Here is an 11936-nt window from a genome sequence, read left to right as displayed (position 1 = left end):
ATGTCTATTTCCACTAGGAAGAAAGAAATAAATCCCTATTGGAAGGTAAGCTATTTGTAGGACATACTTGTAGTCTAATTAACTGGCTTGTAAATATTCAGTCCAGTCAAAAATACTTGATGATTTGGACATGATATGATCTTCTATGTGCACATTTGATCACTATTTTTTAGCTAAAATGTGTTTATAAAATCTAGTAAGTTTACGAGATTATGGGAGTATGAAGGCAGATCCACATATATGATTTTCATGTTTAAAAGTTATTAATGGTTAAAGTTTCTAAAGTTCGATCGGATCTTATCCAAAACATCATGTATTATTTGTGACCGGAAGGAGCAGTACATAAATGGAGTCATAAACCATCCAACTCATTATCTACACTTGCCGCCGAAAGCTCGGGTGTCCTCTCCCTCTGACGCGCCAGAGGAGAGGGGACCATCAGAACCGGTGTTGGAACTTTAGATCGACAGCTCGCCTCTCGAATAGGGTTCACAAAACCGTTGAAAACCGCTCAATATTCTCGAAAACAGGTCAATTCGATACGCACCGCATTTTGAATTTGACTGGTTTTAGAATTTGAATTCAAATAATTCAAAAAAATCACAAAAAATCTAAAAATACTAGAGGCAATTCTAAGACCTTCTGTGCAAATTTCTAAAGTTTCTAAAGTTTGATCGGACCTTGTCCAAACCGTCATGTATTATTTGTGATCGGAGGGATTAGTACATAAATGAAGCCATAAACTGCCACTTGTAAGAGGTGCAAAAATATTGTAACTGACAAGTATAAATAACTTGTAAATGCACTTTGAACTACCTTTAAAGACAACTATCAGTTTGAAACATATAATTTATAGTAGTCATTTAATTTGCACCATGTCTAAGCAACGGGTCTTTGACCATGCTCACATGGTCAGCAAATGCATCCACCTCAGCACAACATATTGTTGCATACATATTCTTGTCACTCATCACGCGTTCGCTCATTGATGTCGCTACGAATTGAGACAGGAATAGAAGGTGGCAAATATACTAGATCACAACGAGTGTTGTGAGATCGCCTATAGGTCAAAGTCAGCCCAAATCATCACCCCTGTAAAGCCAAGCCCTAGAAAAAATCCCCAAAGTGGTCGGGCTAGGCGTGGACTACTATTTCTTGCTAAAACCTTCTTCCTATCTAGCCATTATTCCTTACCTACTGTCTCTCTGGATGACCTCAATTTTATGACCATCACTTGACCCAAATCAAGGTGCTTAGAGGGTCTAGGCACCACAGCCTGCTCTTGGTCACTTTTGTATCATGTGTCATCACTGCAAGTTGTCACACACCGCCGCTCCTCTCGAGGCATGTCTATCGTGCCTCTATCGTTGCCACCTCATATCTCTCCACCTGCACCACCACTCTCTCTAGCATGTCTACCTTGTCGTCGCGTGTATTTGCAGTGCTGGCATCTAGTTGAATATGGTGTTGAGGTGGATGGTTCTACTAACCACATGAACATGACCAGCTCATTTCTTAAACATGGTACAAATTGGAAGATTTGTCCCTACTACAGAAAAGGTCATCACTACTGGTTCAAAATTGACATCACTGCTAGTTTTTTAACCGCAGTAATAACCTTTTCAAATGTGCAAAAATACTCTACCGCAAATTCTTTAGTATGGGGATTTGTCTTACATCAAACTTAAGACAGAAGCCCTCATGCTGAAATGTTCGATGTAGAGTATTTTATACCTAAATCTACAAATAGACATGGATATTGTGAAGCTGCTGCTACAGCCTTACACCATCCGTTATACATCTTGCGTGGTCTTCAGACGTTCCGACTGTACGATAGTGGCAACATTAAGTCTATACAAACGACAAAAGCACAATTTTTAATACTCAAACGGAGAAGGAGACGTGCCTTTTGCCATTCCTTTATATTTATCTATTGCTATAACCATCTTCACACAACAATCACACGGTAAAGATGTGGAGAGAGGATATGAGGAGACGAAGAAGGCGCGTAGCCGTGCATTGGCTCGAGAGATTGTGGGCTAGATGAACATCGCGAGGTGGCGGTGAGAGGAGATGAGGAGACGGTGAGAGGAGACCGCGGGGAGAGGAGATGAGGAGACAACATAAGTCGACCTCGATGAACGGTGGCTACGGCGAGGAGCTCGTGCGAGTGGTGTTGAAACCGAGTACGAGAGGTAGAGGCAGCCACAGTAGAGACAGCCGGTGACCACCGCTCCACTTCGACTGCCACTATCCCTCAAGAGCGGCTTTTAGGAGAGAGAGAAATGAGCGATAGGTGCAGTTGAGGGAGACATGTCCAATCTATAGAAAAATTATCACTGCCAGTTAGGAATATGAACCGAGAATGATCATAATTAACATTGTTGGTTGATCGTCCTCAATTATTGCTCCCTCGGTGTAGTTTACGAACCGACAGAGATAAATATTATCATCGTTGATTAATAAAGGCATGCCTTTTTATGCACATCTTTTTAAGAATTAGTAGTGGTAAATATTTATCATTGCTGGTTTGAAATACGAACCGGTTAAGTCTAATTATGTGCCATTAAGATCATGATTAAGTTTAGGACAATTTATTTTGGCACATCAGAGCATTTAGATTTGAGTCAGTTGGATGAGAGAAAGAAATTCGAGAGAGAAAAAAAATAGAATTCACAGTTAACATAGACTCTTTCTCTAGCACATGGGCCCCACCAGAGTGGGCTAACCACTCTCTCCTTCTCTCCACTTGGGCAGCAGCCCACTCCCTCTCTTTCTCCCTCACTCCACTCTCGTGCTGCCTCTCTCCCTCAACCGGACAAGACAAGGAGAGGAGCTCCCCCTGTCACTCCCCTCTTATGCTCTCTCTTCTCCCTCGGATTTCTCCCTCAAGAATTGAAGTCGAGGTATGCATGTGCTATCCACGCATTCCTTAGCTCATGAGCTTCCCATCCATCCAATTCATTTTCGTTTTTCCGAAGGATTCAAGCCAATTTTGATATCTTTTTGTGTTCTTGGTTGAAGAACGAGTAGCACCAGCGTTCTTCCTTTTCCCCGAGCGATTTCCTCCGTTTACTTCATCATCCGATGAACATCAACCTCGGCAAGGACCCTTGGGTAAGTTCCCTAGGTATCTATATCAAGAATCCACAGTTTGGATGGTTGGATTTTGAAATTTTGAGTTAGGGTTGTGAAGTTCTTGAATTCTTGAACTTCGGAGCAATTTAGAGGATTCAGGTGAGATTTGAGTTAGTAATCGAGTTGCTAGGTTGTTGAATAAGTTCTAGACTTATAAACTCTCTCAAATATATTCCCCTTTGGTTTAGAGAGACTCGCAATCAAGCCGACAATTTTTTCCCATTAAGAATTGCTTTCTGTAGAAATCCAGAAAGACTGGATAAAAATCCAAAGAGTCCAGATAAATCCAGAGTGTCCAGAGATTTTTTTAGACTCCCTAGTCCGTAAAGTTCAAAGAAAAATCCAGAGACTCTGTAGTTACTGTTCATCAGACCTTTTTATTTTGTGCTGATAGCTTGTAAATTTCATAATTAGTTCATGCGAACTCCAAAAAATCATAAAACTAGTTGCATTAGCTTCCTAAGAGGATGAACTACATGTTAAAAATGTTGGAACTCAAGGAAATACTTTTTAAAATTAATTAATTCAATACATTTCGATTTGATTAGATCACAATTAATTAATACAATATCCTAAAATTATGAAACACCTTGGTCAATTCATGTTATGTTTAGTGTTATCTAGGAAAGATATTTTCTTGCTTTATAAAGCCTGGTTTATGGTATTTCATCATATGCATATGGAGGCATCCTTTTTTGCACTTCATTCATGCTCATTATTGCACGCATTCTTATATAGTGAACAAAGAAACGGCACATGACTCGACCGCGGTTGAAAGCGATGCCAATCTACCAGAATTCTACAAGTATTACGCGAGTAGTATTAGGCGGTCACCTGAGCAGCAAGGTAAGCATCTAAATATATTTCTTCCAGTACTTTAGATCATATGTGTCTAATGTGATAAGCTATGATTTATGTATATTTACAAGATGATGAGTCGATGTTAGGTTTATGATGGGTAGAATCTACGTTGATGCACTAATTCTCCTATATTGAATAATTGTTGATCTATATCTTTGTATTTTGGGTTTAATATGGTGTTATCTAATTTAAAATATCATTCGTGATGCTTAGCATGTGCTTAGGTCATCGGTAGAAGTCGAGCGATGAAATATTTCATTGTTCGTGAGCATAGACTTTAATTATGTGCACAATGATCATAATGATTGGTTGATGATGTTGGTTGGATGAGTGGTGAGGATGAGACGAGATGTAGATAATGTTAGGGTGTTTGTCCTATCCGGATGTGGAGTTCCCCTGGGTAGGTCAGGTGAGGGACCCAGACATCGTATACCGCTTGCATCGTTTAAGCATCAATCGTTGTTGCAGTTGACTTTAACATTTTCCGTGCTTACTACATGTCGCATATGAGAACGATAAGCCGATTACCTTTGTAGCTATGAATTTTGGCGTATGGGTTGATGGTGTTGGATATGAGACCGATTGGGATATCTATTTTGCTTTGGGAGTAGTTCTAGATAACCCCCGCACTTATCGATGCATGATCAAACGATCGGGACTTATTGAAAAATGTTGACATGAGTACACTTTATATGGACTTGTGTGATCGTGCAAGCCATATGATCTTCAAGTTGTCTAGGTAAAGGAGTACCCCTGCATGGTGTAAAAATATTTTGAAATATCGTGTTCTCGGTCATGAGCATGCTTCTGTCCATTTGCAAAAGTCGTAGAGTTACGAATGTTGATTGATGTGGTTGACGGGTTGAGATGGTGTTTTATAGACATTGTTCTTATAGTTTATTTACATTATATTCAGTTGATGTTTATGGGCTAGTATGTTACTTTGGTCAAGTATAGATGCTCACACATGTGTATGTTAAATTTGCTTTCGCGTATAAAATTTATTTAACCATGTGACTTTTTCTTGTTAATATCAAAATATATAATCCTTAGAGTCGGGCTATTTATAAGTGTCTATGATGAATTAAGTCTTGTGAGTGCTTTCGAACTCATATTTCTTTTTTAGGTGTTGCTAGCGAGGAGGAGTTGGTCATTGGCTACTTTATGCCTGACGAGGGTGGTGGTGGAAATGAGTAGGTAACTATTTGGAGGTCGCGCTTCTAGGGTGAAGTCTAAGTGCATATGACTTCATCCATTTTTGCAGTCTAGTCTTCCGTTGCGTAGTTTCTTTTGTTGGTTAGGAGTTGAGTCGGTTTTTATCTTCTCGTAGCTCTGTTTTGCTGTAAACTATAATAACTTGGTAAATACTTAAGAACTTGTAATTTAATATTAATTACTCGCTCTTATTAAGTTGTGTTGTGATGTTACATATTAGAAATGCACGTGTTCCGATCTTAAACACAAAATATATGCTGAGACTAACGAAATAATATTTTAGTTAATCGTTGAAGTTGTGATTAAGTAAATGATCGATTTAATGATTAATTAAAATATTGTTTGAACGGTTCCTTACAGACACCCTAGCAAACAACAAAATATCATAAAAGCCGCGCAAGGTGGTCTTCTCCCTATGGGTGTAATCGGATTAGATACGGACGGATATAGCTTTTCCTATATCATATCCTATATTTTTTCTCAAAGTCAGAGTTGGACACACATATGTCGGATAATTATTTCTTCATATTGTATCCTATCCTATATTTTTTTCTTAGAGTCGGAGTCGGAGCGGATAGTCAGATTCAGTTAGTCGAACAGATGAATTTTTTTACTTTATTTGCATCCACACACAACATATTAAACAGTATAGGGATGCAATCAAAGTAAGCACAAAGAGAGTAATCTTTGAGATGTAAAAACAAGAGCATGCAATATTATTTGTCTACGAATGTGTGATATCTAACTATATATTATTATATTTTTAAGTGAAATTACAATAGATTTTCTTATAACACGTAACATTCAGATACTTCAGACGGATATCAGTCATCTTGTATCCTATCTTACATTTTTTCTCGGATTCAGAGTTGAACACAGGTAATATCGAACAATGGAGGACAAGTATACCAATCATCCCGTATTTAATTCAAATCTCTTTGGACGGTTGAAAAATATTTGTCCAGTCTGCATCCCTACTTCTCCTGCTTCCGATCTCTGTGTTTCTCATCCAGCCACCACGAGGTGCTTTGATGGAGGAACGACGTCGCATATGGAAGTCACTAGCCTAGCAAGGTCATCTAAGCAACTCCAAAACATTGGCGTTCACCGCAAGACGTTCTCATCCCTGTGGCACATCGATTGTCCTCCTTTTCTTCCAGCCAGGACCTCGCATTCGGCATTGCCATCGGTGCAGGACCAACACGACCACCCGGAATCATGTCGCTGGCGCCTCCAATCGTCGATTCACTAGCCCAGAACTCAAATCCGGTGATGACACTGAAGGAATCAACACCCCAGAACATCCAATACCCAAAGGGGAAACAACCAAACTCCAGACAGAGAAAACCTCACCGTCGATCCGATGGATGGGACACCGCCGCTGGTGCCAGCGTTGTCACCAAGGGAGGAAGGGATGGAAAAAAAAACCCCATGCCATGGATCTGGAATAGAGGAAGCCTTATTGAAATTGATCTTGGCCTTGTGATCAGACGTGCTCCCTAACGTGACCGAGAAAGAGAGGAGTCAGTTTCCCTCTCCCCTCGCTCTGATCGGAAACCCCAACCAACCCATGGTTACGATCCCATCTTATGTTGCGTCATATAATTCAAAGGCGAGTCTTATACTACGTGTGATGATAATTCCCACTTCCGGCCTAACCTCCCTCCATATCTTCTAATTCAATCCTAAGAAGGCGCAAAGGACAAGGTGAAGGCTGTCGCCACATACGGCCTACATCACGCTCCTCATAGGTCACTAAGGCATCTGCGAATGTTAGTATATCCATATACTTCTGCTTAAGGTGGTGTTTGATACTAGAGCTAACGATTTTATAAATTAAGACGTAATTATGGTTCACAAGCCTAAAACAAAGCTACTACTAGCTCGTTATCTACACTGGTCGTCGAAAGCTCGGGTCTCCTCTCCCTCCGGCGCACCATAGGAGAGGAGGATCATCGGAATCGGCGTTGGAATGCTAGATCGACAGTTCGCTTCTCGAGTCTCCATCTGCCGCTGTAGCGAGAGGAGAAGAATCAAGAGACCGTTTCTATTAGAGATTTTATATTCAGAATATATTTGTAAATACAATTCAAAGAAACTCGATCCTACGGCACATTATATTATGTTTCTGTGGTTAGTATAAGAATTTAGAGTATGTTATTAGAATAGAAGAAGAGGTATCGATAGATGACAGATCAAGACAGATCAATTTTGTATTTTAGACGAAGAAAATATAACTTCGAATCTTTGTACTAACACGACGTTATTATTTTATAAATACGAGCACTAGTGTAGAGTCTAGGACTGGTATACAGGTTTCACGACGAGAACTGAAGACGCGTGTCGAAACGGCAGCTAAAAGAGAAAAGAAGATGGAGGCATGAGCGTTGCAAAGCACACACCTGACCTCGAAGCCTCCCAGAACCGTCATCGTCGCATACTCGCATCTACTAGTGGGAGTGTTAAGCAAAGGCTGAGGTGAAGACGCGTGTCGAAACGGCAGCTAAAAGAGAAAAAAAAGACGGAGCCATGAAGGCTTTTGCAGCTAAAAGAGAGCAACGAACTCAACCGCCAGTCGTGTGTCGACTTCATGCATCTGCATGCATGGCCCTCGATATCTGCTTTCCTGGTTCACCTATCGTCAGGAAAAGATAGCACGAGGGAAAATCAGAAAAGGGGGGAAACAAAAAGTAGCAGCTTCAGAAAGGCAAAAACTTTGAAGAAGCTTCCATGCATGCTACCATTCTACTACCTCTTGCTCTGTCTCGATATCGAGCGAAGGTTCCAAGTTCCAGCGGAAGAAACAAGATGAGAGTACTGCATGCGATTGGATGATTTTTAGCTAATGCACTTGGATCATCATGCATCGAATTGATCCATGGCTATATTATATATGTTTTCGAGGTGAAAAACATGCAAGGGAAAATCCCCGAAGAACGAATCTAATGAATAGTCGAGAAAAGGTATCTCTATCGCACCCGATGATCAAATGACGCGCTGAGCTTTTCGCAAGGACTAGTTTTAGTTGACGAGCAAATCAAAGAGCCTTTCCGCTTGCTTCCTTCCTGTCTCCTCCTCCTTTCGGATCAGCGTGAGCAGTACCCTTAACCACACTCGCACAAATTAAGCAGGTCCATTCATCCACGTGGCAAGTAATTAAGGAGTATGTTTGATAGACTTTTTTTATCCAAATTCTATACGGTAAGTAATTCTTTAGGGATGTAATTCTGGAGCTAAAAATGATTCTCTAGATAAACTATATAGAAAAAGTAATTATATAAGGAAAATAAATTAGAGGAGCTGATTTTATCAACTATCGTTCAGTAGAACTTATACTAATTTTACTCTGATAACTGATTAGGGAACTCTGCCAAATAAGCTAAGCTTAAGCTCGATCCCACGGGGGATTGACGCTTTGGAGGAGTGCTTAGAATTAAGCCAGGTGTCGAGGGCTAAGCAAAAGCGATAATACTTGGTTGATCTTGCAGCTGCGATACGTTTGGTGAGGCCCAAAGAGAGTGTCGTCAGTGACAATGCGCGCCTACAAAATGGGATCAGCTTCCGCTTCTTCGTCTCCATCACCTTAATTTTTCCATCTTCCTCACTCCCCCCCCCCCCCCTAGTTCTCAACTGCATCTACGTGATCGCGCAATGCTGTCCCTGAACGAGGCCATGCAGCTCGACTTCAGCGCCGGGCTGCAAGGCATGGACGTCGGCTTCGGCTTCGATACGACGACGTCCGGTGCTGGCGGTGTCTCGTCGCCGGTGGACGTGTCGGCCAAGGCTGACGGCGAAGAGGAGGAGCAGCAGATGCGGCTGCTGCTGCGGAAGATATCGAACCGGGAGTCGGCGCGTCGGTCGCGCGCGCGGAGGCGGCAGCGGACGGAGGAGCTCGAGCGCGCCGTGGAGGCGCTCCGGGCGGAGAGGCGCGCGCTGGCGGCGAGAGCGGACGCCGCGGCGGCCCGAGCGCTATCCGTGCAGTGCGACGGCGCGAGGCTCCGCGCGGAGGCCGGTGCGCTGCGGCGCCGGCTGGGAGAGGCGCAGAGGCAGGCCGTCGTGCTGCTCGCGCTGGCACGTGCCCGCCTCGCGCGGACGGCGCCGAGCATCGGCGGCGGAGGACGCGCGCCGGCGGTTGTGCCCCCGCCGCCGCTGGCCGGTGGCGGCGTGGCATCGTCGCTGATGACGTTGTGACAACGGAGAAATGGAATGGCAGCAAAGCAGGCTTGAGGAGTTTTGCCTTTCGGGGCGGAGGAGCTGTGTCGTGTCGTGTCATGTCTGTAGTCCAGTGTTGCTCTGTGCTATGAATGTTATGTCATCTCTCCTACTTATAAAAAAGCTATAAGCTATAAGACGTGTTCCGTCAGCCTGCCAAATTCCTCTTCCCGTCCTCTCGCTCGCACTATCGTTCGTTCACCCGATCGGACGCCCGTGCGCTTCATCCACACGCCCGCGCTCTCTTGCCCTCGCCCAGCGCCACCGCAATCGTGCCCTCCTGCCCTCGCACAGCCATGCCACCGCGTATCCCTCCTCCGCCCCCCCCCTCTCTCTCTGTCCCACGACGCGCATCGAGGGCAGCCAGATCCGATGGCCCCTGAGCTAGGGGCGGTCAGATGCACCGGCTAGACGAGTGGACGAGGAGTGGTGGCTGGACGAGCGGAGACGGAGGAGGAGGCTTCACCTCCTCCAGTGCCGTAGTGCCACTGCTTTCCCTCTCCTCCTTCGCTCCTCCCTCTTCGACCCCCGCGCCGCCCCTCCCCTCGCACCTCCTCCTGCACGTGGCCAGAGCATCCTCCAGCGGCGGATCCATGCGTGGAGCGTCATCAGCGGTTGGATCGGGCGCGTGCGGCGGGGATCCACGGGGCCAAGGCCCATGCGCGATGCCATCCTCCATGCTCGCCGCGTGCGCCACGTTGTCCTCAGCACCCGTTGCGTACCCTCCGCATCGCCATGCCAGCCTTCCCCGCGTCCTCTGGACCTCAAGCCGATGTCGATGAGCTCGATCCGTTGAGGTCTACGGCACTTTGAGCCTGCCGCTCACCACCGCCGCAAGATGCTATGGCCTGCAATCCCGCGGTGGTGTCGTTCCTGACCAACATCACGAAGGCAGCAGCGGGGCTCGGTGCCGCAACCTCCCTCCTCTCCCCATCCCTCTACACTGTCGATGGCAGCGAGCACACTGTCATCTTCGACCGCTTCCTGGGGTGCCTCTCGGAGACCGTCAGCGAGGGAACCCCCCTTCCTCATGCTGTGGCTCCAGAACCCCTTCATCTTCGATATCCCCATGACCTACAGAAGGTCGACCATCTTCACCTCCCTCGGCCTCAAGTATGATGACAAAGGTGCTCCCCTCCTTCAGCAACGAGGTGCTCAAGGCCATTATCGTAGGTGGTGTGCGGATTTGTGGTGGTTGCAGGGAAGGATGGAGCTGTTCAGGACGCACGTTTACCCCATGAACAAATACCTGACGTTGCAGATGATGAGCTCGGCCAAGGGCATGGTCTGTGAGGACATCTTCAAGAGCCCGGTGAGTGTGTGAGTATTAGCTCTCAATTAGGTGCATCGGTTAGGTAGAATTGTTGTTGCATTTTGCAGTTATGCAAAGCTCACATTTTTACCCTCCGTTGCTTCGTAAAAAAAAATAAAGAGCTCACATTTTTACCGATTAGATGTACACACATGATTGTCTAATACTGCAATTACAAACTTAAATTTGTTGTACACCACAAAAATTCATCGGCTATGCATTTGCTACTTTATTTTTTTTTACGAAGCAATACAATTCATGTTCAGGAATGGCAAGATGTGCAGAGTAGTGATTCTGAAATTGTCTCTTGGCATATTGTATTTTCTGAAGCCTGGTGGGTTGGGATAAAAGAAGAAAATCAGAAGAATTTAAACTTGAGTTTCCAAAAGAATTCTAAAATGTTTGCTTTCTTTGCGTCCAAATTCGTTTCTTCTATTTCTTGTTCTCTTTGTGTGCATCATATACGCTTCTTCATTTTCAATTGATAGGACGCAGCAGATTGTGATTTTAGAGGTGGAGCAGGTGCCACCATTGATGAAGCAACTCGCAACAAACCTGGAAAGGAAATTGCAGAACCCCGTTCGCCGAAGTTTGAATCTGATGGTGATGGTGATGCTTCTGAAGATTCAGATCATATTGATGAGAATAGCACACAAAATATGAGTGAAGCACCTTCAGTTAGACATAGGACTGCTGGGAAACTTTGATGTAAGACCCTTTCACTCTTTTTCAATCGTTAAGCCCAGCGATTTGCCATTAGTACTTTCTATCTTTCATGCTTTTTATGTAATTATTTTATTTTTTCCCAGTCCTAGACTACAGGCTTTCGCATGCTAAACATTTTATGCAAAATAGATTGATAAATGTGAGAAGAGTGGGGGCAAAAATAGTGGTCTCGGCTAACTATTGATGATCTTGCATCACAGGTATCATGTCGTTTTTGTTGCAATAGTTATCTTGCATTTTCTTCTGTCGTGACATTTTCTGTGCCGGTCGTGTCATCGAAGAGTATGTGCAATTTGTGGTTGCAGCAACAGGGGAACTGTTCAAACTTCACTGCAATGATTCTTTTTTTTTTACTAAAGTTAACAAATGTTGATGCTTCTTAGTGCTTTATCATATTGCATGTTCAGCTAACCAATGCCACTTTTGTATTTTGCTAAATGCATATAAAATTAACTTCAAGTACCAGATGAAG

At 44.0% G+C, this 11936-nt stretch overlaps 2 protein-coding genes across 2 annotated transcripts; both read left to right on the top strand.

The window, feature by feature from the left end:
• Positions 1–8865: 8865 nt before the first annotated feature.
• On the top strand, positions 8866–9405 carry LOC133892287 (transcription factor HBP-1a-like). Its single transcript, XM_062332972.1, has one exon. The coding sequence runs from the start codon at positions 8866–8868 to the stop codon at positions 9403–9405; it is 540 nt and encodes a 179-aa protein (XP_062188956.1).
• An 864-nt stretch (positions 9406–10269) lies between these two features.
• LOC133892286 (uncharacterized) lies at positions 10270–11445 on the top strand. Its single transcript, XM_062332971.1, has 3 exons — positions 10270–10539; positions 10628–10738; positions 11227–11445. The coding sequence occupies exons 1-3, from the start codon at positions 10270–10272 to the stop codon at positions 11443–11445; spliced, it is 600 nt and encodes a 199-aa protein (XP_062188955.1).
• The last annotated feature ends 491 nt before the right edge of the window (positions 11446–11936 follow it).

This window comes from Phragmites australis, chromosome 15 (genome assembly GCF_958298935.1).
Source record: "Phragmites australis chromosome 15, lpPhrAust1.1, whole genome shotgun sequence".
Classification (NCBI taxonomy): domain Eukaryota; kingdom Viridiplantae; phylum Streptophyta; class Magnoliopsida; order Poales; family Poaceae; genus Phragmites; species Phragmites australis.
This window is presented reverse-complemented; position numbering and strand designations above follow the sequence as displayed.

Coding starts and splice junctions, on each gene's coding strand:
- LOC133892287 (XM_062332972.1), top strand. CDS start 8,866: ATGCTGTCCCTGAACGAGGCCATGCAGCTCGACTTCAGCGCCGGGCTG.
- LOC133892286 (XM_062332971.1), top strand. CDS start 10,270: ATGGCCTGCAATCCCGCGGTGGTGTCGTTCCTGACCAACATCACGAAG. Junction 10,540..10,627: donor TTCACCTCCCTCGGCCTCAA/GTATGATGACAA, acceptor TGGTGGTTGCAG/GGAAGGATGGAGCTGTTCAG. Junction 10,739..11,226: donor AGGACATCTTCAAGAGCCCG/GTGAGTGTGTGA, acceptor TTCAATTGATAG/GACGCAGCAGATTGTGATTT.